The sequence below is a fragment of the Mobula hypostoma genome, chromosome X1 (assembly GCF_963921235.1).
Source record: "Mobula hypostoma chromosome X1, sMobHyp1.1, whole genome shotgun sequence".
Classification (NCBI taxonomy): Eukaryota; Metazoa; Chordata; class Chondrichthyes; order Myliobatiformes; family Myliobatidae; genus Mobula; species Mobula hypostoma.
Window position 1 is genome coordinate 12052728 of NC_086128.1, and position 26098 is coordinate 12078825.

The 26098-nt window shown below is 42.4% G+C and overlaps 1 protein-coding gene across 2 annotated transcripts in view; it reads left to right on the forward strand.

The window, feature by feature from the left end:
* Positions 1–26098, forward strand: part of LOC134340131 (STE20/SPS1-related proline-alanine-rich protein kinase-like) — a 121110-nt gene that overhangs the window by 63060 nt on the left and 31952 nt on the right. For both annotated transcript variants that reach the window (XM_063037014.1, XM_063037015.1), the window contains exons 5-8: positions 13427–13539; positions 16395–16503; positions 20819–20960; positions 24358–24413. In XM_063037014.1, the coding sequence (XP_062893084.1) occupies positions 13427–13539; positions 16395–16503; positions 20819–20960; positions 24358–24413 (420 nt within the window). The remainder of the gene's footprint in view (positions 1–13426; positions 13540–16394; positions 16504–20818; positions 20961–24357; positions 24414–26098) is intronic.

Below are 26098 nucleotides of genomic sequence, written 5' to 3' on the forward strand. Positions count from 1 at the left end.
GACCAGGCAGGATCTATAAGGAGAAGTACAGTCGACGTTTTGGGCCGAGTCCTCACGAAGGGTCTCAGCCCGAAATGTCGACTGTACCTCTTCCTAGAGATGCTGCCTGGCCTGCTGCGTTCACCAGCATTTTTTGTGTGTGTTGCTTGAATTTCCAGCATCTGCAGATTTCTTTGTGTTTGCATCAAGGAACGCTTTCATTGTTTCTGTCTTTTGTTTTCTCCATATGTAGTCTTGCAGAAAAGTGTTGTAAAATAAACATTCAAGTCAAGTTTATTGTCATTTAACTATATACGTTTATATAACCATATAATGTATACAGAAACGAGACAACGTTTCTTCAAACCAGGCTGTAAAGCACAGTAGTACACAAACACACAATAACTTAGGAAGGTATGGATAAAATCTACAGATGAATCACACATGAATAACAAGCTAAAGTGCAGTAATTTTAAATATTGTAAGGTACGGAACAGATTAACCAGTGACACCTCGAATACGATGCAGCTGGGAGTTCAGAAGCCTAATGGCCTGGGGGAAGAAACTGTTTCTCATCCTGACTACGCAAACACGAGGAAATCTGCAGATGCTGGAAATTCAAGCAACACACACAAAAAATGCTGGTGGAACGCAGCATGCTAGGCAGCATCTATAGGAAGAAGCACAGTCAACATTTCGGGCCGAGACCCTTCATCTCATCCCGACTATTCTTGCTTTTTGAGTCCCCAAGGCCGTGTGCCTAGCCCACTGCTGTTCACACTGCTGACACATGACTGCGTTGCAGGATCCAGCTCAAACCCTGTCATCAAGTTTGCGGATGGCACAACTGTGGTTGGCCTTATCAAGGACGATGATGAGATGGAGTATTGAGAAGAAGTGGAGCGGCTGGTGGATTGGTGTGAGAAGAACAACTCAAGCCTGAAAGTGGAGAAGGCAAAGGAAATCATTGTGGACTTCAGGAAGGTGCAGATGAACCATCACCCTGTGCGGATGCGTGGCTCCTCCTTAGCGAGAGAAGTGCACAAGGTTCCTGGGAGTTCACCTGGTCCCTTAATATCACCTCCTGAATGAGAAGGCACAGCAGCACCTCCACTTCCTCAGAAGACTGAGGCAAGCAAGGCTCCCATCCCCATCTTAACTGCATTTTACAGGAGCACCATTGAGAATATCCTGACAAGTTGCATTTTCATCTGGTATGGGAGCAGCCGAGCATTGGACTGGAGGTCCCTACAAAGGACTGTGAGAACAGCTGAGATGATCATAGGGTCTCCCTACCAACCATCAGGGACATTTATCAGGAGCGCTGTATATACAGGGCCCCTAGTATTATTAAGGACCCCACCCATCCATCCAGCATCCTCTTTGTCTTTCTACCATCAGGCAGGTGACAAATGCAAGAAATAAGAGTTGAGTTTAGACCATAGAACATAGAAATTTACAGCAAATTACAGGCCCTTCGGCCCATAATGTTGTGCCGACCATGTAACCTACTCTAGAAACTGCCTAGAATTTCCCTACTCCATAGCCCTCTATTTTTCTAAGCTCCATGTTCCTACCTAAGTGTCTCTTAAAAGACCCTATTGTATCGGCTTCCACCACCGTCACCGGCAGTGCATTCCACACCCCCACCACTCTCTGTGAGGAAAAACTTACCCCTGACATCTCCTTGGTACCTATTTCCATGCACCTTAAAACTATGCCCCCTTGTGTTAGCCATTTCAGGCCTGGGAAAAAGCCTCTGGCTAACCACACGATCAATGCCCCTCATCATCTTATACACCTATATAAAAAAAAAGTCTTTAAACAAAGTTTTAAAAAAAGTCTTAGCAGGAAAACTGGAGTAATGTATGAATTAAGATCTGTTTATTGTAAAATACTTCATAATTGACGTTGAGTTGCTTCTGCTCCAGTTCTGAGATGACTGCTGAGGTCAACATGGGACTTACTGTTTGTAAGATGGTGCACTGCCTACACTGTGCTTTTGTCTGCTCCTGGTACACTGCCTCAAACTTATACCATCCCAGTTGCTGCTTCTTTACTTCGGGCAGTCATGTGCTAGGAGTTCCCATGAGTCAGCTAGAAAGTTCCACTTTCTCAAGGAGGATGTGATCACACCCTTGAATAAGTTCCACTTTACATCTGGTAATATCTACCCATATCAGAGCTTGGAATGGAGTCTGCTGAAGGCTTCCTGTGTCAGGCAAGCAAATGTGGCATGCTCAAGGGAGCCAAGTGAGAATACTTAGAAACTCTATGTTGAAGATGCTGGTATTCATCCACTGATCCTTCCAGAGCAGGGGTACCCAATCTTTTTTATGCCATGGAGCATTACCACTAACCAAGGGGGGTTCCATAGAGCCTACGTTGGGAACCCCTGTTCTTGAGGGATTAGCAGAGACAGCATTGGTGGTGCCTCTCCAGTGCCTTGGGATACCAACTGTAGGTCATGGCAGTAATCATTAACTCAGTCGCTGAAGCTTATAGGACAATGGGCTTTGCACAGAATGTTCTTAATATACAAGTCCTCTACTAATGTCCCTCTGCATTGCTCTTCAACAATAAAGGATCACAAGACCTGGAAAACATGAACCACTTCCCACTTCCTGTCCACGATGGCATACATGAATAAGGAAATTTGCCATTGTCTTCAATGTATTTTCACTGCCTTTGGTGAACTGAGGAAAAGATTTTTGAAGATCAAGACCTCAAGTTCTGTAAAGCTTCAGATCCTGCTCCACCTGTTTAATTTTGCAGGTGTAAACTTACACATTTGAAGTACTCTCTGTCCACATTTAGTGAATTGTTACATTTGCAATGTCCTTTTTCTAACCTTGTACCTGGGAGCTATTTAGTTGGAGTCAGAAATAACCAGCACTTGCCCTTCCCCTTTACTCCCCCCCCCCCCACTTGTAACTGATTTGCATAAATGTCCTTTTCTTTAATTAATATTGTGCCAAAGATGCATGATTTTATCTTGAGCAACACACAAAATGCTAGAGGAACTTGGCAAGTTAGGCAGCATCCATAGAAGGAAATTAACAGTTGACGTTTTGGGCTGAGACCCTTCGTTAGGACTAGAAAAGAAGGAGCAGAAGCCAGAATAAGAAAGTAGGGGAAGGGGGCCCCTCCATAGATGCTGAGTTGTTCCAGCTGTGGCTATGATGTGCAGCGGTCACCTTGATGGGTGAGGGAGTCACTCATTCTGGTCAGAGATGGAAGCAGTTCATGTGACTGTTACCTGATGCTGGTTCAGTTTCTGTCAGTATTATTCCACCAAGCATTGCTAGGAGGATGTCCCCTCCCCAACCTGAAGGAGCCGGTGGGTATTTCCTCAGTCACAGTAAAGGTTTGTGAACTTGTCCACTATTTTTGAGGGACGAGCAGGCAATGCCTCAATGAAATAAAAAAAAAGTTCTCATGAACGATTAGAGTTAACTACCTCACAATTCCAGAGACCCAGATTCGATCCTGATTGTGGGTTCTGTGTGTGTGCAGCCTGCATGTTCTTCCTGTGAGAACCAGCACATGGTTGAAATGGCTTTCTTCTGTGACATTAGGAAGTATGGAAATAAGCAGCAGAAATGGAAGTTGCTCAGCGATCTGGCCTAGACTTGATGGACTGAATGGCATCTGCCATGAGAAAATATAAGGTGGAGAAAAAAGGCTGGAAGGACTTGGCAGATCAAACAGCACTTGTATGGTTGATGTTATTAGTTTGCACAGCATATATCAAAATAATACAACAAAGTAAAGCACTGGAAGTGCTTTGTAGACTGGGAAGTATCTGGAGAGAGTGAAAAAGTTAATGTTTTGCATTGATGATCTTTCATCAGAGCAATTCATGTCTTTTAATTTTTTAAGAGAAGAAGAATATTCCAAGAGCCCTTTAACTGAGAGGAGCAACATAGCAACTCTGGTTGTAACTATGCTGTTCTTCATATGTCCTGCCATGATTCTAAGCATGACCAGATGATGAGAAGAGGATAGGAAGTGTCTTTATTCACAGCTGAGCACTGGACCATCACGGACAGTGACTAAACCAAACAGATAACAGAGAATCTGTGTGGCTTGGCCGTTACCAAGAGGAAGCACAATTTCAGGAGTTTGCCCAGGGTCTATAATCATCCTCTATTACAACATTGTTCATACAACATAAGAATGAGGTTTTTAAACACTTTTGTTCCCCTTTCAAGGTGCTGACTCATGCTGGAGTACATTGGGTGCTGGCATCTCTTAACCTTATTCATCGTTATCCTCTCACAAATAAGCCAAGGCAGTGAATGCTGTCAGGTCTTTTGCCTGTGCAGTGCACAAGAGTTTTTATCATTGTGGACAATAGCATGGGAATCTACAAGATTTAGTAATATACAGCCAAACTGCTGCTGGAAATCTGAAATAAAATCAAAAAGTGGGTAGCATCTGTGGGAGGAAGACAACAGTTTCAAATTAATGACCTTTCATCACGACCTGATTAGTTGGAGATAAAAACAATTTTTTTAGAGAAAGGAGGTGAGAAAAATTTGGAAGACTGAAGAAATCAAATGAAAGGAGAGCTGACAGTGCAAGGAAAAAGTACTTTGCAGATCAGGCAGCATCCGTGTGCACATTGGTAATGGACGCAAGAAACAAAGATCCCCTGAGCATAGGCCCAGGACCAGTGGCATTACAGGAATCCCTATCTTTTTTTCTAACCAAAAAAAGACTTTATTCCTCATTAAATATAGTTATAAAATATGGGGCACTGCTTTGTCTTCATTACGTCATTATATTTGCTTAAACATTTAACATAAATGTGACAATTTTTGCAATTCCAAGCACAAGGACCCAGCCCATCAGTGTGTGCAGCAGTCGGAGGACTCTGTCATTATAGTCATACCCAGCTTTGACACATAGTTCATGTGCCAGTTGACAAGGATCCTATGCTAACAACTCACAGCATTGGAAGTCCAGTAGGTTTCAGGCAGACCAAAGTACAACCAAGTGACTGTTGCTTGAAGATCATCAAATGTTTGTCTCAGTATGTGTCTCTGGGAGCAGTGTGTAGAGACAGAGCCCTACGTTACAGAGTTGCTCAGGATGAAACTTGACAAAGGTCACTGCATTCCTTTCTGGACTTGGCAAATACGTAGCCCGTGAGAAGCTGGAGGGCCATTTCCTTTCCACCACAGCCACCTTGAGGGCAGTGTGCAGTGGGATTGAGACTGCAGATGTGCATGAAGGATTTGGTAAGGAGGGCCATTCTCACCAAGTTAGGTCTGTGCTTGTTTGAGAGTTCTGGCAATGAGGCATTCTGCCAAATGACGTTGAGAGTCTGCTCATGGAACCATCCCACAGGATGCACTGATTCCTCCTGCAGGATGCTGAGGGCATTCCATGTAGACTGATGGACATGTGGTCAAAGGAGTTCTGCACAAATTCTTCCACAAGGGACAGGTGGTACAACACAGTCTTAACTGAATGGCACATTCCGTAGCAACGAAGCCAGACCTGTCCTTTGTAACACTGGAGACAAATAAAACATCCGCTGCTAATAAGGTAGGATATTTATAACACTGAAGAAGGCATTTGGTTTATTATGTATTTGCTCATTGGAAAAAAAACTGTTTAATCCTACTTTCTGGCTGTAGGTCACAGCTCTTCAGTATATGTGCAAGTATTTCATTAATGCAATGCTGGTTTCTTCCTCTACCATCTTTCCAGTAGTGTGCTCCCCTCTGTCTTCTGGATGAAACAGAATTTTGCACATCTCACTAATGTTATGAATGATTAAATCTGTGCCCTCAGGTGCAGGAGGAGTAATTGGAAAAAGGACTAATTTGTCATACAAGGATGGGTCAAGTGAACTGCATCTGTGCTGAAACAATTCTATGATTCTACCTGCACATGGTTTCCATGGAATTCCAGGTCATTGAGTTTGTTTAGTTGGCAAGCTATTAAAAACTTGCAATGGAGAAAGTATTGATAAGAGTAGTGAGATTGATCCCAGTGTAAAAGAAAAGACAAGTAACTCAGTTTCATCAGGTGTAGGAGCTATCATGAGTGCATATAAATGATAGAAAGGACCTAAAACTGCCAAAAGCACCAGTGGATAGAAATGAAAGCTCATAAACAGATATCATGAGCATTTTATCCCCAAAGCTGTGTCTATATACATGTCGGGCATGGACAAAAAGATGATGTTTGAATAACAATGATTAAAGCACTGATAGAGGAAGGTCATGAAAAGGGGTAGAAAAAGAGGTACAGATCATCAGTGTACAGATAGAAATTAGCAAATGATTAATAATGGGGTTGCAAGTAGTTAAGTTTTTAAAAAAAAAAGAAAACTTGTCTGGAGTGGCAGCCGATTTGTGAGCACATGTGCACATAATGAGCTGAGCTTTGTTCTCCATGAGCTAACTGTATCTGAGAGTGCAAAGGTTTACAAGAATATTGCCAGGACTCGAGGGCTGTAGTTATAGGGAGAAGTTAGGCAGGATAGGACTTTATTCATTGGACTGTAGGAGACTGAGGTGCAAACTTATAGAAGCATCATAGATGGCATGAATGCACAATCTTTTTCCCAAAAAAAGGGAATCAAAAACTAGAGACATAGGTAAGAGGGGGAAGATTTAAAAGGGACCGGAGAGGCAACTTCTTCACACAGAGGGTGGTGTGTTTATGGAATGAGCTGCCAGAGGAAGTGATTGAGGCAGGTACAATAACAACGTTTTGGAAGCACTTGGACAGGTACACAGATAGGAAAATGTTAAGAGGGATATAGACCATATATGGCGTAATGGGACTAGCTGAGATGGGAATCTTGCCCAGCATGGATGAGTTAGGCCAATGTGCCTTTTTCAATACTCTATTACTTCATGACTCTATGACTAAAAATCTGTGATTAAAGGTTTGAATATATTGATTATTCATTTATTGAGATAGAGCACGGAATAGGCCCTCTGGCCCTTCGAGCCACGTTGCACAGCAACCCATCAATTTAACCCTAACCTAATCATGGGACAATTTACAATGACCAACTAACCTACAAACTGGTACATATTTGGACTGTGGGAGGAAACTGGATCATCAGGAGGAAGTCCATGCGGTGGCGGAGAACATGCAAACTCCTAACAGACAGCGGTGGGAATTGAACCCGGGTCACCTGTACTGTAAAGCATTGTGCTAACCACCACGCTACCATGCCACCCATAATTTTAATTGGAGACCAAATGCTCTGTGGTTTTAAAAATTGTCAGGCTCTGAACTTGTTGACCTCCCTGGTGGTCAACAAATCCAGAGCCCGACAATTTAAAATAAAATGCAGTTGCTGGCAGACTAACATTAATATAAAAAAAACCAAAAGACTATGGAGATAATTCAACAGGTCTGATGGCACCTATGGGAAAAGGCAAAAAGGAAATGTTCCAGGTCAAAGTCCCTTCATCAAAATTGTGAAGGAGCTCACAATTGCAGGGAGGGAGGAGAAGGGCTGATGTGAAACCTCGAATTCTCAACTATAGTTTGAAGTTAAGGGTTACATACAAATCAAGAACTAGGACCTATGTATCTGATTTTGGGGATCTTGAGTGACTGGTGGGGAAATCTCCCTGGTTATTCTGCTGGCTGACCTGCATTGCCAAGGAGTAAGTGGCATATTTTGGTCAGCTAATTATTTCAGCACTAATGCAGCAACAACTAGGGACCACTGAAATTATGGTGGTCTGCCTTGGAGCTCCACTTCACAGGTAACCATCGAGGTTGATGATTTACAGATCTTTCCTCTTCCTAGCAGAGGTACTGCAAATAGAGGGATTCTGTGCCCTTCCCTCCATTTTTAAAGGCAGGTGCAGATGCAGCAGCAGCAGACACATTTTGCATTTGCCTGAGATGTCACCTCACAATGGTACTTGCAGCAATGAGGAGACTTGGAGCCAGAAGAGTCTGCAGATGGATGCTGATTGAGATCAAACAGACTGGGAAAGGGGCACATCTGAGCCGTGGTCAGGAGAACTGTGCTGCCTTTGTGTCAATGAGGGTGTGCCTCCTCCTGCAGTGGGCTGAACGTAGGGCCACTTTGCACTGTGGTTCCATCGATTTTAAGTGACTTGCTGGACTGAAGAGGAGTGAAGCACAGTGGACTTGGAAGTGAGGAAAAATAACGCTTCATATTATCATTGAAGGTGACAAAGGTAAAGGAATAATATTTCTTGTATGTAATGATGGAAATAAACCCATTGTTATTGATATAAAATGGGGATTAAAAAGCTGATTAATTACCTTAAGAGTTTGACCAGGTTGCATCACTGCAGAATTGGAGTTGGTTTATTATTGTCAGATATACCGAGATCCATTGAAAAGCTTGTCTTGCATACTGTTCATTCAGATCAAACCGTTACACTATGTATTGAGATAGTACAAGGTAAAACAATAACAGAATGTAGAATAAAGTGTAACAGCTACAGAGAACAGTATAGGTAGATTTGAGGTGAAGAGTCAATTTTGTCATACTAAGGAACTGTTCAATAGTTGTATAACAGCGGGATAGAAGCTGTCCTTGAGCCTGGTAGTACGTGCTTTCAGGCTTTTGTATCTTCTGCTTGATGGAAGGGGGCAGAAGAGAGAATGTCCAGGGTGGGTAGGGTCTTTGATTATGCTGGTTGGTTTATTGAGGCAGCAAGGAGTGTAGACAGAGTCCACGGAGAGGAGGCTGGCTCCTGTGATTTGCTAAGGTGTGTCCACAACTCTCTGTAGTTTCTTGTGGTCATGGGCAAAGCAATTGCCGTACCGAGCCATTATGCATCCAGATAGGATCCTTTCTATGGTATGTCAATAAACTTTGCACAAGAGGAAATAGTATGTGAGGCCCACTGGCATTCATGGCTGCTTCAAAAGTGCCACCAGACTGGGCTTCAGACAGTACTCCAATGAGCTCTATAGAGAGAGGCTTATTACCAAGGGTGCGAAAACTGACCAGCAAGTCAACTTGATTGAGCATCCTTGCTTGCACTGCTTGATGCAAGGCCTTCGTGTGTTCATGCACATGACAGAATATTGCTACTGCCCAAGTCCTCATGGCCACTGTCTGCATCTTGTGTGATCAAGGTATTGAAAAAGCCTTTTGAGGGTTGTCTGCTAAAGTGTCCCTTTATGTGTTTCAGATGGACAGACCAATGACTTAGCTGTTTCCTGAGGTGGCCCTGTGGAGGATCCTCGAAAAGGTGTGATGCACTCTCTTGGCTGTGGTTTTGCCGTTGGGTGAAGGTTCTCCTTATTGACTTCCCCCTTCCTCTCACATGACAGGGATGATCTGAGGCAAAAGTGTTGATGGAGCAATAGCTATGGAAGAGCCACCTGCAGTGATGTGTAACTAAACACTTCACACTTTACAAAGGAGCTTCAATGTTTACTCTCCAGTTCAAAACTAACCAGCAGTTCTTTCTGATTCTATGATGCATGGCCACTATAAGTATTAGCTTTCTATCCAGTTCTGTCTTGGTTACTTCATTCGCATCTTGTCAATTCACTCATAAGACATGTTACTAACTAGCTACACAACTCGGCATTCCATTTCTAAAGGTAGGGCATTGCTAAGCCTTTGCTGAGGATATTGTTTTTTTCTTAAAATTATCTGCCACTTTTGTATTAGGTGTTTTTGACAAAGCTGTATGATGATGAATGGAGAACATGGACAGTGTACATTATACTCGTGTTCTAGGCATTATGCAGCATGTTTGGAGCACATCAGTGTGTGTATGTATATATATGTGTGTGTGTTATTATTAGAGAGAGAGATTCGTGGATCTTTTTGAAACCCATAAACAAAACTTGATCATGGACATAACTCATGGAATGTTACATGGAATGAAGCAGTCTTGGGTGGTGGATAGGATGTGGGATTTGAAACTTTGCTCGTGGTCAAAACTAGGCACCAAAGTTGTAATTAATGTGGTCTGAACAAGCAGCTGGCAAGGGATTGGAACTGAAAGTATGGTATAGATATTTTGACAGAGCTAAACCAGGTGTTTTCAGTCTTTATAATGCTGATTCGCTGAAGTTTTAAGAAGCAATTGTGCACAGAGATGATCATGGAGTTGCAGAGGAATGGTTGCGTCAGCACATGTGTCTAAACAAGGACACTTTGAGGTATATTTAGAAATGGGGATTGTAAAAGAAGACCCTTCTGGGAGTGTGTTGGACTACTTGAGTGAGAGTCTTGTCGAGATTGGTTTTAAAGGTAGGGAAGAAGAATGGAGTGATTAATTGTGTTAAACTTTGTGGTGAAGTCAACAATGTAATGAAAAAACCTAGTCACACTCATCTTGGCGATTTGGACCAAGGAAAGTTTATTGCTGTGGGAAATGCAAAATATGTATATGTGGGAAAAGGGTGTTAACAGTCTTCAGAGACCTCAAAGGAAAGGTGGGGTGGGAGGTAGCATGGAACAGTATTCAGGAGAATCAATGGGGCATGGTATAAGCTTGTTGCTGAATGAACAAGGACAGCAATGTTAAAGGAGAGACAATGGCACTCATACAGAGAGGGTCGTTAATGATGTCAGTGAGCAGGAAGGAAAAGAAGGCCAGTTCAGTAGGAAGAAAATACAGAAGGCGTATCTTTACAGATGGTCATGAGGGTTGTCACGGATGGGAGTCGGTGGACAAGCTGATAATATGATTTGTCGGTGACATCTGTTCGTAGGTGAACACCTCAGATATGTGCTTGTGCTACAGGCACTCAAAAAGATGGCAGCTGTACTGATTTGTCTATGCTCTGTTTATACATGTGAACAAAAAAAAGGTTAGGTTCCCAAAGAGTTGTAAAAACTGTGTTAGCAACTAATCAAAAATGAAATAAATGTTGAATTTATTTTATATTTGTAGCAATGTCATAGAAGAATACCATAATTGCGTGGGTTATGGTGAGTCACTCTTCACAGTCCCAGGATGTCTGAGGGAGCATTCCTCATATAGCATCTTTTGGTAGTTGTGCTTTATCACTTTGTACCAAGTACGTCAGTGTAGCGTTTAAAACTGAAGGACGAATGCAAAGCACAGTTGTATGTTTTGGTGTACGATAATCAAGATAGTATATATATGAAAAGTCATGTTTTTCTGACTGTGTGTTACCAACGAGAGGTAATAACTGAAGTTCACCGGTGAAAAATGGTCTTCTGGTCACTTAATGGCATATAAACATATTAAACATGTGCCCTTCTCGCAGAGCGTGAAGTTGGGAGTTTACCCATGGCTCGTGCATAACTTTGATACCATGGACTGTGCATGTCACAAGATGTAAAGCAATTTCTTAAGTAAAAAGAGGAAGAAAAGTACTTTTACTTGCCTTTTTTTCCTGTTTACTAACCGTTCCTCATTCCAATTAATTAACAGGTGTCACAACATAAACCCACCCACCACAATATTAACCTTGGGATGTGATTTTTTTTTTAGATGGGAGAGGGGTGGTGGAAATATTGGAGCAGCAGCTTTGTTGCGTATAGCTGCACCTTAACAAGACAGTTGCTCTTGTGCTTCAGGGCGATGCTGAGGAAGATCAGCTTATCCTTGCTCAGGCAGTGGTGTTAATCAGGGCTCGGCAGGCACCAACCATCATGTTCATTAATGTCTTCCATTTACTAATTGGTCTGTTAGTGCTGAACATGAAACCATTACTTAGCCAGTGTTGGATCATAGCAATGACTTCTTGTCTCTTCTACCATAAAGATGGAAAATATGGATCATCGTTGCTTTGGTGCTTATTGTGTGTGTGTGTGTTATTCTGTTGTGTTTGACAGTTTAAAATTTTTGAAATCTTATTTGATGGCTTCTCTTGCTCCACCTCCCCCACCCCAGCAAAGAACCAATGAAAGGACAGCTCAATCAGGAAGACCCTGGGGTGAATTGCTGATCCATGCTGAGTTGGACTGGTATAGCTAGGGACTGGTCTGAAAGAAATCAAATTATCTGTTCCCCAGCTGGGCTTACAAGGGTGGAAAAGATTAGCCAGGATTATTGTTCTTGCTCACCACTCCACTGGGAAATGCATGGATGTGGATGAGGGCAGGATCAGGACTGGATTGTGTGATTCAACTATGGTGGAATAACTTGAGAACGTCACTGCCCAGCCTTGCAAAGAACAGCCAGATAGACGAGGTACCAGGGAGAGGACAGTGTCTGTAAAACTGTAGCCCAGAGATGGGCAAATAATCTCCAGACAACGCAGTATCCCAAGATTGTTGGCAATTGTTTAAATGAATGCTTCACTTGTTTAAAAAATATATGTACTTTGTCTCAAAACATCCTAATGTGTTTTACAATTTTTTAATGTTGTCACTGTCATATGCAAAAACTTATTGGCATATTTCCCATAATGGCCAGATTAAATTGTTTTAGTGATGTCAATTGAGGAACAAACTTTGGCCGGGTCACCAGGGAGAACGCCCTCTGCTTGTATTCAAGTAGTGACATGCATCTTTTACATGAGCCAAAGGTGGTGCCTCTGACAGTGCAACACTCCCTCAGCAAGGCTTCAGACTGGGATTTTAAATCTACATCTTCTGCCTTGGAAGTGAGGGTGCTTTCCACTGCGCCACATGTAACAAATTTGCCAAAAGTAGATGCAGAGACAAAACTCACTGAAAATAACTAGACAACAATAACAATAGTGATATTAGAATTGAGTTGTTTTAGAGGGGGTTGCGAGTGCTGTTATAATTGTGACAATTCAAATGAAGTGTCAGGGGAGGGACTCTGGGATAAATTAGCCAAATGGATATTAAAGGAATCTCTCCCGGAGATTTGGGTGCAGTATGATGCTACAATGCCTCAAGAGTTCTGGGCATGGGTTTCATTACATTGACTTCAGTTGTGTGCTTGTGGGGAAGAACCTTCCGGATGCTTGATAGTGAAGGAGCTTCCTCACTAGCCATAGAACCAGCTGCATGAGGGAGCAGAATGAGGAGGTCATTACTGCATTCTCCTGCTTTCCCATGTCTTTACCGGGCTGCTGTCCCTGCTCAGTAGCTGAATACATCTGAGCAGTTGAACTTGGGTCTTGCTATGTAATAGCTATTCCAAAAAAAAAACATTGTGTGTGTGTGTGTTAGAGAGAAAGTGAGACTGGTGAATCCGCTTTATATTTTTAATTTGTGTTACTTAAATTGCTGTGCTGATTCTTTGCCACTGATGGACTATTGGAACTTCAAATATTTGGAAACCTGTCTCGAAACCCACCTCCTGGGGTGAGACAGCTGAGTATGCATTGGCTCTAACCGGAAACAACTGGCTCAGACTTGGACACTTGAGTTAGAATAACTCTAGAATTGACTTGGAAGGAGTTTTTGCAACCACTTCATTGAAACGGTGAGAGTGGTTTGCTGGTTTGTTCTGTGATTTTTATTTTTCTCTTGTATTGCTATTTGTGAGTTTCTCTTCTCTTCCTGCTATAGGCAGCGGGGCTACTGCCGTGGTACAGGCAGCCTTCTGCAAACCCAAGAAGGAGCGGGTGGCAATAAAGAGAATAAATCTGGAGAAGTGCAATACGAGTATGGATGAGCTTCTGGTGAGTTGAAGCACTGGTCCTATCTGGGGGTTGTTTTTACCAGTTGCCCTCTTCGTAGTTAGTGTTCCATCATCTTATAAATAGCGACCAGTAAATCTTTGCCTCCCCACACTACAGCTCCCTTACCTGGATGTGATCACCATTGCCCACAAGTTATTGAGTGACAGATTTAAGCTTTATAATGGGAGCTTGTTAGCCACATTGCTAGAAATTCCCTTGTGATGGGTATCTTGTTTTACGGCGGTTGGCACCTTGTGATGGGTGTGAGGTTGAACATTATATAAATGGGAGGAGAGTAATGGATTACAATGATCATTAGGTGAGTTCCAACAAGCAATTAGATACATTTCTAGACAGAGAAGAGTCTGAGAGCCTGGGTAGTTGGTGTAGACATAACAAAATCTCCTGATGGGCTTCATAATAATTCAATAATAGGAAACAGCCTACGCTACAGACACCACTAGATGGAGAGATAGTAATGGGGAGAAAGAAGCGGTGTATGAACTGAATAAGTATTTTCTGTCAGTCTTCACTGTAGAAGACACCAGCTGCATGGCAGCAGTTCCAGAGTGTCGGAGAAGAAGTGAGTTTTGTCGCAATTTACAAAGGAGAAGGTACTTGGGAAGCTGAAATGTCAGAAGGTGGATAAGGCACCTGCATCAGATGGACTACACCCCAGGGTTCTGAAAGAGGTGGCTGAAGAGATTGTGGAGGCATTAGTAATGATCTTTCAAGAATCATTCTGGAATGGTTCCAGGGGACTAGAAAATCACAAATGTCACTTAAAGTTCAAAGTAAATGTATTATCAAAGTACATATATGTCACCATATATAACCCTGAGATTCATTTCTTGCAAGCGTATTCGATAATCCAATAACCATAATAAAATCAATGAAAGATGGAACCGACAGGACAGTCAACCAGTGTGCAAAAGACAACAAACTGTCCAAATACAAAAAGAAAAATATAATAATAAATAAGAAGAAATAAATATCGAGAATATGAAATGAAGAGTCCTTGAAAGTGAGTCCACAGGTTGTGGGAACATTTCAGTGATGGGGCAGGGGAAGTTATCCCCTCTGGTTCAAGAGCCTGTTGGTTGAGGGGTAGTAACTGTTCCTGAACCTAGTGGTGTGAGTCCTGAGGCTCTTGTACGACCTTCCTGATGGCAGCAGTGAGAAGAGAGCATGTCCTGGGTGGTGGGGGACCCTGATGATGGATGCTGCTTTCCTGCGACAGTGCTCTGTGTAGAAGAGCTCAATGGTGGGGAGGCTTTACCCATGATGGACTGGGACGTATCCAATACTTTTTATAGGATTTTTCATTCAAGGGCACTCCACTCTTTAAGAAGAGGGAGGCGAAAGAAAGTAAATTATAGGCCAGTTATCTTGACTTCAGTGATTGGCAAGATGTTAGAGGCCATTACTAAGGATGTGATTTTAGGATATTTGGAGGCACACAAATAAAATAGGCATGTCAGCATGGTTTCCAAGGGGAAATCTCGCCTGATAAATCTGTTGGAATTCTTTGAGTAAGTAACAGACAGTATAGACAAAAGGGAGTTAATGGATGTTGTTTATTTGGATTTTCAGGAGGCCTTTGACAAGATGCCACACGTGAGGTTGCTAAACAAGATAAGAGCCCATGTATTACAGGAAAGCCACCAGCATGGCTAGAAGACTGACTGACTGGCAGGAGGCAAAGAGTGGGAATAAAGGGGACCTTTTCTGATTGGCTGCCATTGACTAGTGGTGGTCTACAGGAGTCAGTGTTGGGACCATTCAGAGGATGCTGGGGCCCAGAGGAGGTTCATGAGAATTAACCAAGGAATGAAAGGGTTAATGGCTCTGGACTTGTACACTGGAGTTTTGAAGAATGAGGGGATTCTCATTGAAACCTACCAAATATTTTGAAAGGTCTGGATAGATTGTACGCGGAGAATCTAGTGACCAGATGGCAGAGCCTCAGAACAGAAGGCTGTCCCTTTAGAACAGATGTGGAGAAATTTCTGTAGCCTGGGCTAGTGAATTTGTGAAATTCATTGCCACAGATAGCTGTGCAGGCCAAGTCATTGAGTGTATTTAAAGTGGAGGTTGATGTGTTCTTGTTTAGTCAAGGTTACGGGGAGAAGGCAGGAGAATTGGGTTGAGCGGGATTAAAAAATCAGCCATTATGAAATGGTGGAGCAGATTCGATGGGCTAAATGGCCTAATTCTGCTTCTGTATCTTATGGTCTTGACGTGTTTGTGGTGATGATGGTCAGGATAAAGTGGACTCAACTGCTAAGAGGTCATATCAGAAATTTAGATGCCATCATTTTTCAATCATTTAAATTAATGGAAAGAAGAGTCTTCAGGAATCTATTGATATTTATTGACCAGGGATCAGTCCCACAAATTTACATATTTATCCCCTTTGAGAACAAAGCTGCTTCTCAATTTGAAGTGGACCTGTAAATCTTTTTAAACTGGAGCTCATTGTCACAGCAGTAGGCCCACACCTTGACAGGCAGAGCACCACAGTCACTAGCTGCTTCTGTAACCACAGTCGAGTGATTGCTGTTTGTTGAGCAAATTCTGGCACTGTGTGTTGGCAGACTAGGCTAAAGGTTTTAAAGCCAGTTTCACCTCATCCTCCTTCAATTTAATAATCCTGATTGGTATTCTCCCATTCCCAACTGAAAGTACAAAGAAGGCTGCATTTGTGTTTGACAAATAAATTATTGAATTTGTATTGATGACAATCTCTATGATGCCAATTTATATCTGGACTGCTCTGGTTTTTAAGTAGCATTCTATAAATCTCTTATTAGCTTGGCTGTAAAATGCTGATCACTCCATTTCTGTCTGAACAGAAGGAGATTCAAGCCATGAGTCAGTGCAATCATCCCAACGTTGTGACTTATTTCACCTCATTTGTGGTGAAGGATGAACTCTGGCTGGTCATGAAGCTGCTGAGTGGAGGTAAGACAACATCACACAGAATACAAATACAACATTCATCTTCCTTTCATAATTATTGCTTTGTGTTCAAGCTGAAGGGACAGGATTGAAACTGGGACAAATGAAAGACGGCCAGTAGTGATTCCGTGACCAGCTTGTACTCCTTACCCATTGCAGTGAATTTTTGTGTAACCTCCCAAGGTGAAATTGCTGAGCAAGATGTAACATACAACCACTTCCTAGAGCTCTGAAATTGGTCATCACTGTTCATACTGTTTTCAGTGAGAGGCTTTCACTCGGTTTAACAATGTCTGTTGTTCTTTTCCCTCTGACTGCAACACCTGCAGGAAGAGTCAATAACCTGACACTTAGCAGCTGCATTGCTACAGAGAGTTCAGTATAATGTGGGCAAGAAATGAAGACGATTCATGTTTCAGGAAGATTTAAAAAGGTGTTGATCTGGAGCAAGACGTTACTGAGATTAGTTTTGTTTCCCTCTGTGACTCAGTGTTTTCCTGGGACCTGCAGGACAGGGGCATCCTAGGTTTGTCTGATACCCACACAGGACCAGCTGGGATTTGCTGGCGGAGGGAATGCACAGCCTCAGCATGGACTCCTGGTCCCAACTCCTGTCCAGTGATTAGAGAATGGATGTGCATATGGATAGTTGGTGCGGGCCAAATTGATAGTCCTTGTAACAAAGGTTATAGGTCAAGGCAACGTCCCAGCTGCATTGCCAAAGGCCTGTATTCCTGATCTAGATGTGCCTCTAACCATGCTGTTCCAGTACAGTTACAACACTGGCTTAAAATCCAATAATGTGATACATTGCCCAGGATGTCCTGTTGACAAAATGCAAAGTGTACAATGGAAATCAGTCTACTCACAACCAGAATTAGGGTCAGATTTATTATCACTGGCTTTCATGATGTGAAGTTTGTTCCTTTGTGGTAAAGTACAGTGCAAAGATATAAAATAACTCTAAATTGCAAACAAAATGGAATAATGAGATGGTGTATTCTCTGAGATGTTGACGCCCAGGAACTTGAAGCTGCTCACCCTTTTCGCTGACTGCTCGATGAGGACGGGTGTGCGTTCTCCCAACTTCCCCTTCCTGAAGTCCACAATCAGTTCCTTGGACTTGCTGACATTGAGTGTGATCAGCAATGTGATGGAAAGTGTCATTAACAGTACTTATTAAGTGGTGGTTACTCACCATAGCTTCCTCACCAATACCCCCTTTCCCTTGAGATAAACCACTCAACTTGAGGCCACAACACAGCCTTGGTCCAAACGTGTATCAAAGGGCTGAAATCTAGAGGTGACATCCATGAATAGGGTATCAAGGTGGCCTGTAAAATTGAAGTCAATCAGTGTCAAAAGGTGAACACTCCAATAGCTGCACAATAAAGGATGGTTGTGGTTATTGGAGGTCATCACCTCAGCCCCAGGACATCACTCCAGAGCAGTGCCCTTGGCCCAATCTTCACTCAATGTTTCATCTATGATCTAATGAGGTCAGAAGTGGGGCTGTTCACTGATCCCATATAATTCTATTTGAAACTCCTCACCTAATGAAGCAGCCCGAGACTGCATACGGCAAGGCATGAACAATATTCAGACCAGCTCTGATAAATGATAAATATCATTCGTCCACTAAAGTGCCAGGCAATGATAATCTATAACAAGAGAGTCATATACCCTTCCTTGACATTCAATAGCATTGCTGTTGCTTAGTTCCTGCCATCAACATGCCAGTTAGTGGTCACTATTGACCAAAAGCTCAACTGGATCTGCTGTGTAAATACTGTGGCTTCAAGAGCTAGTTGGAGACTGGGTCAACTGTCCTGTAGTGAGTGATTCAGTTCCTAGTAGCATTCCAAGTTCTTACCACCATCTACAAGGCATAAATCAGGAATGTGATGGAATATTCTTTGCTTGCCTGGATGGGTGCAGCTCCAACAACTCACAAGAAGCTTGATGCCATCCAGTATAAAGTCAAAGTCTGTCCTGAGCCTTTGCGGCCCATCAGGCCGGTGCTTATGCCAGTTACTGTGGCGTGAAGCGACTGAGAGTACAAGACTCCCCCCACCCCCCCCGAATAGGACGCCAGTCTATCGCGAGGTTAACCCCCAGCATTTGCTGGTACCCATTTTCAGCTGGGTGGACTGGAGCAGTGTGTAGTTAAGTGCCTTGCTCAAGGACACACACTGCCTTGGCCGAGACTCGAACCCATGACCTTCAGATTGTGAGCCCAACGCCCTAACCACTTGACCACGTGCCACATCCAGTATAAAGCAGCCCGCTTAATTGGTACTCCATCTATGATCCCCCAAGCGTCCGTTCCCCTAACCACTTTTACACAGTGGCTGCAGTGAGTATCATGTACAAAATACACCACTGTTCCTTGCCCAGGCTACTTCAGTAGTAATTTCCAAACCTGTGACCTTTACTTCTGAGAAGGATGAAGGAAAAAGGTACTTGGAAACATCACCACCTGCAGACTCTCCTCCTGATCTGGAAATGTATTCCTCGTCCTTCATTGTTACTGGGACCAGAATGCGTGCCACCAGCATCTTCTCAAAGCATATTAGTGATGGGCAATATATTCTGATTTTGCTGGTGATGCCCACATCCTGAAATATGAATAATTAAGGGTGGTAGGGCAGAAGACAAAGCCAATTAAAGGGCACGATATTTGGGCAAGGCTCCAGTGAGCTGCTTTTGCCTGTTTAGATATAATCCCAGCAAATTAGCCAAAAGCAGTTCTGTCAGTAGCTCATATCATTTTCTTGCTTCACAAAAGGAGCCTATTTGATTATAAATAATCAAATTTTGAGAATAAAGTATTGGCCAATGCTAATTCTTCAGTTTTTGAAGATTCAGGAGTGGGAGAACAGCAGAGTTATATGGTAATGTAAACAAAATAGATTCTACAGATGCTGGAAATCTGGAGCAACACACAAAATGCTGGATGGACTCAACAGGTCAGGCAGCATTCATGGAGGTGAATAAACAGTCAATGTTTCAAGTCGAGACCCAAGCGCCGACCATTTATTCCCCTGCATAGATGTTGCCTGACCTGCTGAGTTCCTCCAGCATATTGAGTGTGTGTGTATGTGTTACTACCTCGTCATAATCTCACATTTTATTGTTTACCTGTACTGCACTCTTTCAGTAGCTTTTACATTTTATTCTGCATTGTTATTGGTTTACCTCATTCTAGTTCATGCTCTGGCTAATGATTTGATCTATATGAACAGAAAGAGAGCCAAACTTTTTACTGTAATTTCAAAGTTTAAAGTAAATTTATTATCACAGTACATGCATGTCACCATATACAACTCTGAGATTTGTTTTCTTGCAGGCATACACAGTAAGTCCAAGAAACATAATAGAGTCAATGAAAGACTGCACCCAACAGGACGTACAAACAACCAATGTGCAAAATACAACAAACTGTGCAAATACAAAAGAAAGAAAATAATAATAAATAAGCAATAAATATTGAGAACATGAGATGAAGAGTCTTAAAAGTGAGTCCATAGGTTGAGGGAACAGTTTAGTGATGGGGTGAGTGAAGTTATCCCCTCTGGTTCAAGAGCCTGATAGTTGAGGAGTCATAACTGTTCCTGAACCTGGTGGTGTGGGACCTGATGCTCCTGTACCACCTTCCTGATGGCAGTAGTGAGAAGAGAGCATGACCTGGGTGGTGGGGGACCCTGATGATGGATGCTGCTTTCCTGTGACACTGCTCTGTGTAGATGTGCTCAATGGTGGGGTGGGCTTTGCCTGTGATAGACTGGACCATATTCACTACTTTTTGTAGGATTTTCTATTCAAATGCATTGGTGTTTCCCTAATAGGTTGCGATGATCCAAGTGGTCAATGTACTCTCCATCACACACCTATAAAAGTTTGTCAAAGTTTTAGACGTCATGCCAAATCTTTGCAAACTTTTACAGAAGTAGAGGCAGTGCCATGCTTTCTTCATGGTTGCACTTGTGTGCAATTTCTTCTTGGTGCATGTGACAATAATAAACCAAAATAATAAAATGAACACCCTTCACATTTAAACTCCATCTGCCACTTATCAGCCCATTTCACCATTCCAACAATATCACTCTGTAGCCTAAGACTACCATCCATGCTATCAATAACCACTCCAATCAATGTGTTATCAGTGCTGGAGAAGTGTGTGTGTGAGCAGGATCAAAAGAGATGCAAGAAAGCAAGGTAGTGGGATGTGTTGGGGTGCAGGATGAAGTAGTATAGAGAGTGAGGGGTGAGACTTCTGCTTGGATGCAAGGTGAACAGGCCTTTGCTTCTCTTTCAGGCTCAATGCTGGATATAATCAGGAGGACAGTCAGCAAGAATGAACACAAGAATGGTGTGCTGGATGAACCAGTGATAGCAACTGTTCTCAAAGAGGTGCTGGAGGGCTTGGATTATCTGCATAGGAATGGGCAGATACACAGGTGACCCTTCAAACCTATGCTCCTACCACATATTGAGTGTCAATTCAGATGGGTTTAACTAAGTAACTGTTAATCAAATAAGAAATCTTTTTTAATAGGATGCTGCAGATCAGATCCTGAAAGGTCTTGACAGGATGCTTATGGAGAGGATGTTTCCTCTTGTGGGAGAATCTAGAAGTAAGGGCCACTGTTTAAATATAAAGGTTTACCCATCTCAAGTTCAGATTTATTATCAGCTAACTGTACATATATACAACCAAACAAAATAATGTTCCTCTGGACCACAGAGTACCCACACAACACATATCACACACAGCACATAAACCAAAATATTATACTATAAATAAGTCAATTAAATAAAATGCAAAATGCATGTAGTCAAGCACAGAACAGGCAAACAGTACAGTCAATAGCACATTGACCTTGTGACGAGACCTCAGTGGTGGCAGGATATTAATTAATCTCAGCCTGAGGGAAGAACCTGTTACCCAGTCTGACAATCCTAGTCCTGATGCTCTTATACCTCCTTTCTGACGGTCGTGAGTCAAAGAGATTGTGGGATGGGTGGTAGGGATCTTCAACAATGCTTTGGGCCCTTCACATACAGCACTCCCAGTAAATATCACCAATAGTGGGGGAGGGAGACCCTGATGATCCTCTCGGTGGTTTTTACTGTCCTCTGTAGGGTGTCGCAGTCCGATGCCTTGCAGCTTCCGTACCACACAGTGATGCAGCCAGACAGGATACTCTCAATGGTAGACCTGTAGAAAGTTGTTAGAATGGGGACAGGGAGTCTTGCACGCCTCAGTCTTCTCTGAAAGTCTGCTGTTGTGCTTTCTTGACTAGCGAGGAGGTGTTGTGGGTCCAGGTTAGGTAATCCGTTATATGCACACCAAGGAACTTGTGCTCTTCACTCTCTCCACGCCAGAGCCATTGATGTTCAATGGAGAGTGGCCGACCTGTGCCTTCCTGAAGTCCACAATCATCTCTTTTGTCTTCTCCACGTTGAGACTCAGGTTGTTGTCCTCACACCATTTGACAAGCCTCTCTACCTCCTCTCTGTCTGCTGACTCATCATTGTTGCTGATGGGGCCAACCACTGTTGTACCATCAGTGAACTCGATGATGTGGTTTGAGTTGGATCTGGCAGAGCAGTTGTGAGTCAGCAGGGTGAACACAACCCTGGGGGGGAGGGGGCATTAGTGTTCAACGTGATGGAGCTTGAGATGTTGTTGCCAACTCAGACTGACTGGGGTCTCTCCGTCAAGAAGTCCAAGATCCAGTTACAGAGAGGGGTGTTGAGTCCCGATACCCACCAGCCTCTCAGGGATGATCATGGTAAATGCCAAGCTGAAGTCGATGAACAACATCCCGACGTATGAGGGTTTGTTTTCTAGGTGGGACAGAACGGAGTGGAGGGCTGAAGCTATGGCATCATGAATGGACCAGTTTGAGCGGCAGCCAAACTGGAAAGGGTCCAATATAGCTGGAAGGTGGGATTTTATACAATCTATCTCTGATAGAGGTAAGGTAAATTGGACCTCACTTTCTCAAAGGGTGCTGGAAGCAGTCTTTAAATGTTTTCAAGGAGAAGATAGGCAGATTCTTCAAAAAGTTTAAAATGCATTTATTATCAAAGTATGTATGTAGAATCCAACCCTGAGATTTGTCTTCCCCACAGACTGTCATGAAACAAAAAGGAACCATGGAACCCATTTATATATTTTTAAAAAATCAATACACACACACACACACACACACACACGCGCAAAAAAATTGCGCATATGGCAACAAAAAAACAAGCAAAAGAAGCGCATATAAATCACAAAATCAGAAGGCTTATTTCAGTTCATTTCAGTGTTCATTATCTGCAAACTGCTCCGATTCAAAAATCACCCAAGCTAGCACAAAAAAAAGGAGCAATCAGAAACTAGAAACACATTATAAACACGAATTAGAGTCCAGAATTCTCAAACAGTGTTGATTAAACCTTGCTCTGGCACCATCCTCCAACAGCATCGAGAGAGAGAGAGAAAGAGAGATCTTTCAAACAAGGACCTTCCCTCAGGAGAGAAGAGACTATCGCACGCAGACTCCTTCCTCCGGCAGCAGCAAGCGAGAGTTTGGTAGATGGCGCTGAACACTCGCTTGCCCTCTGCACCTGCCTCAACAACTTCAATCTACCTTGGCACTTTAATCGGCGAGGGATGGAGTCGATCATGGGCTCACACCCCATCTCTTGGCTTCCTGGCCATCGCGCTGCACCCTTTGATCCCAGACTTGTGGTACCCTCTCGGAGACAGCAAAGCACCAGATCACCCGATTGGCCCAAAAACACACTGTCACAACGCAGATAACTGGCTCCAACAGTAGCAGAAACACACATCTGGAAAAAAGAAGACTTAAATGAAAGAAGTTGCTCCACAACCCATCTTAAAGATGTCGCTCTTGGTTACCTTGTTCATCTTCATCTGGCTTTTGATAGGCAAGGAGGCAAAAGGTTCTTGGGGGAATGATTCTTTCCATAGAGTGTGGAGTTGAATTTTCAATCAGATCATCAGTGATCTTATTAAATTGCAGAGCAGGCTCATAGGGTGTTTGTATAATCCTCTTCTTGAAGTACCATCTAGTTTCTCCTGCAGAGAAATTAGTTCCACAGCTTCAGGCACCAGGATTCCATCCCAACCTCTGTAAGGAGTTTGCACATTTTCCATGCAACTATTTTGATTTCCCTGGGTTCTTCTGTTTTCTTCCTACCCTAAGGGTGGTAGGTAATCGTCTCCTGTAAATTTACTCCATCATATAGTTTTTTTTTGGGGGGGGAGGTGGAGAACCAGGGGGTAACTAATATGCATGTGATTGAAAGAAAATAAGGTTCAGGGAACTAAATAGATTAATGGGATTGCTCTGAGATCTGGCATAGACTCAATGGGCTGAATGGCCTCTTGTGTTGTGAGAAATATAAGATGAAGTACACAAAAGGCATTAACCCTAGTCATGAGTGAATAACTTCTTACACATCACAGATTGCTTATCACATTGATCAGGAACCCAGGCATAATTTACCTATTTTACTTGGGAGGACAGATGGGCCCTCGGTTTAACCTCTCATCTGAAGATAAAGTGCAGCATCTCCTGGATGCTATACGTGAGTGTCGGCCTAGATTCTTGTGCTGCTAGTCTCAAGAACCCATTGATCTAGAGAGAACAATTTAACCATAACTGGATCAGTTCTTTGACTGGGATTAAAATTTGATTTGCACAACCAGTTCAATCATCCATCAGCAGCAGCAAGCGAGGAAAGGGTGATCTGAGTCAGTACACAAAGAAAAAAAGATGTAAGGTCTGAGGATTCAACAGCAATCTTATCAATCTTTTAATGTCTGTACTGTTTCAGGGATGTCAAAGCTGGTAATATTCTACTTGGCGATGATGGATCTATACAAATTGCAGGTAGGTTTAGCAGATGCTAATCTTGTCATTATAAGATCACTCAAAATTTTCTTAATGTATTTTGCTTGCAAATTATTAAAACAATGAACCAAATTGATTATTTTTAATGTTAGAGCATCTCCAATATTGACCTCTAGGCAAAGTGAGTAAGAGTGACACAGAACTGAAAGGTCACAGTGGTTTCAGTGCTGTGATGATTGATTCTATGCTGGCTATATCCTTTTGGTGAAATCACAGTCACTCCATAATCTAATCTCAGTAATTAAACTGAAAGGTTAAAGCAGTCAGTGTGTATATTTTCAGAGCTTTGGGGAGCATTTTGTGTGCACGATGGTGTAAAATATGTAATAAGTCACTTTATATCTTTGTCCATTTTTATTTCCATAGAAGGAAATGAAATGCAAATGAGTTGCCAATTTGCTGTTGCCTCTTTCCAACACTGTACAAAGCCATGCTTACTATTGGAGTAAGGCTCAGAGTAAAATCATGAAGTGTGAAGGAAGAAGATTCTTGCATTCACGCCCATGTGCCATTGTGGGCACTGTATGAGGAATGAAAGCAGAAGTAACTATCTCCACAGCCCCTTCACTCAGTGTGTTTATTCAATGAACAACTGAGACATCAGAACCAACAAAAACTCTGATTCTATCCCTGCTTTGAGCTGTGTTCGCTGGTTGCTGCCAGGAGATCAATAATTGATCAGTTGGATAAGAATACAAGATGACAGGAGCAGGAATCAGGCCCTTGGCACATCAAGCCTGCCCCACTATTCATTGTGATCTTGGCTGATCATGGCCCGAGCTTCATCTCCTTCTTTTCTGCCAGATCCCTTTAGCCCTCAATTTCCCAATCCTTTAATAATATATCTACCTCCACTTTAAAGACATCTAATAATCCAGTTTCCACAAATCTCTGGAACAAAGAATTCCAGAGATGCACCACTCTGAGAAGAGATTTCTACAAATGATTTGCCCCTTGTCTTGATTAAGGGGGACATAGTTGAAGATACTGAAGGTCTCCCTTCTGATCACTATTCAGAAACCATGCTGGCTTGGGTAGGGATAGGAGTAGTAAGGACAGACTGCTGACTTTCAGTGGCACCACTGTGTGCCCATTGACAACTGAATTCTATTCCAGCAAGAATCAATATTTCAGAATCAGAATCAGGTTTATTATCACCAGCTTATGTTGTGAAATTTGTTAACTTAGCAGCAGCAGTTCAATGCAATGCATAATATAGAAGAAGAAGAAAAATAAGTGAATCAATTATAGTATATGTATACTGAATAGATTAAAAATCATGCAAAAACAGAAATAATATATACAGTGTATTTAAAAAGTAAGGTAGTGTTCAGGGGTTCAATGGGATGGCAGAGGGGAAGAAGCATTCTACAAACCCCATTTCCAGAAAAGTTGGGATATTTTCCAAAATGCAATAAAAACAAAAATCTGTGATATGTTAATTCATGTGAATCTTTATTTAACTGACAAAAGTACAAAGAAAAGATTTTCAATAGTTTTACTAACCAACTTAATTGTATTTTGTAAACATACACAAATTTAGAATTTGATGGCTGCAACACACTCAACAAAAGTTGGGACAGAGGCATGTTTACCATTGTGTTACATCACCTTTCCTTTTAATAACACTTTTTAATCGTTTTGGAACTGAGCATACTAATTGT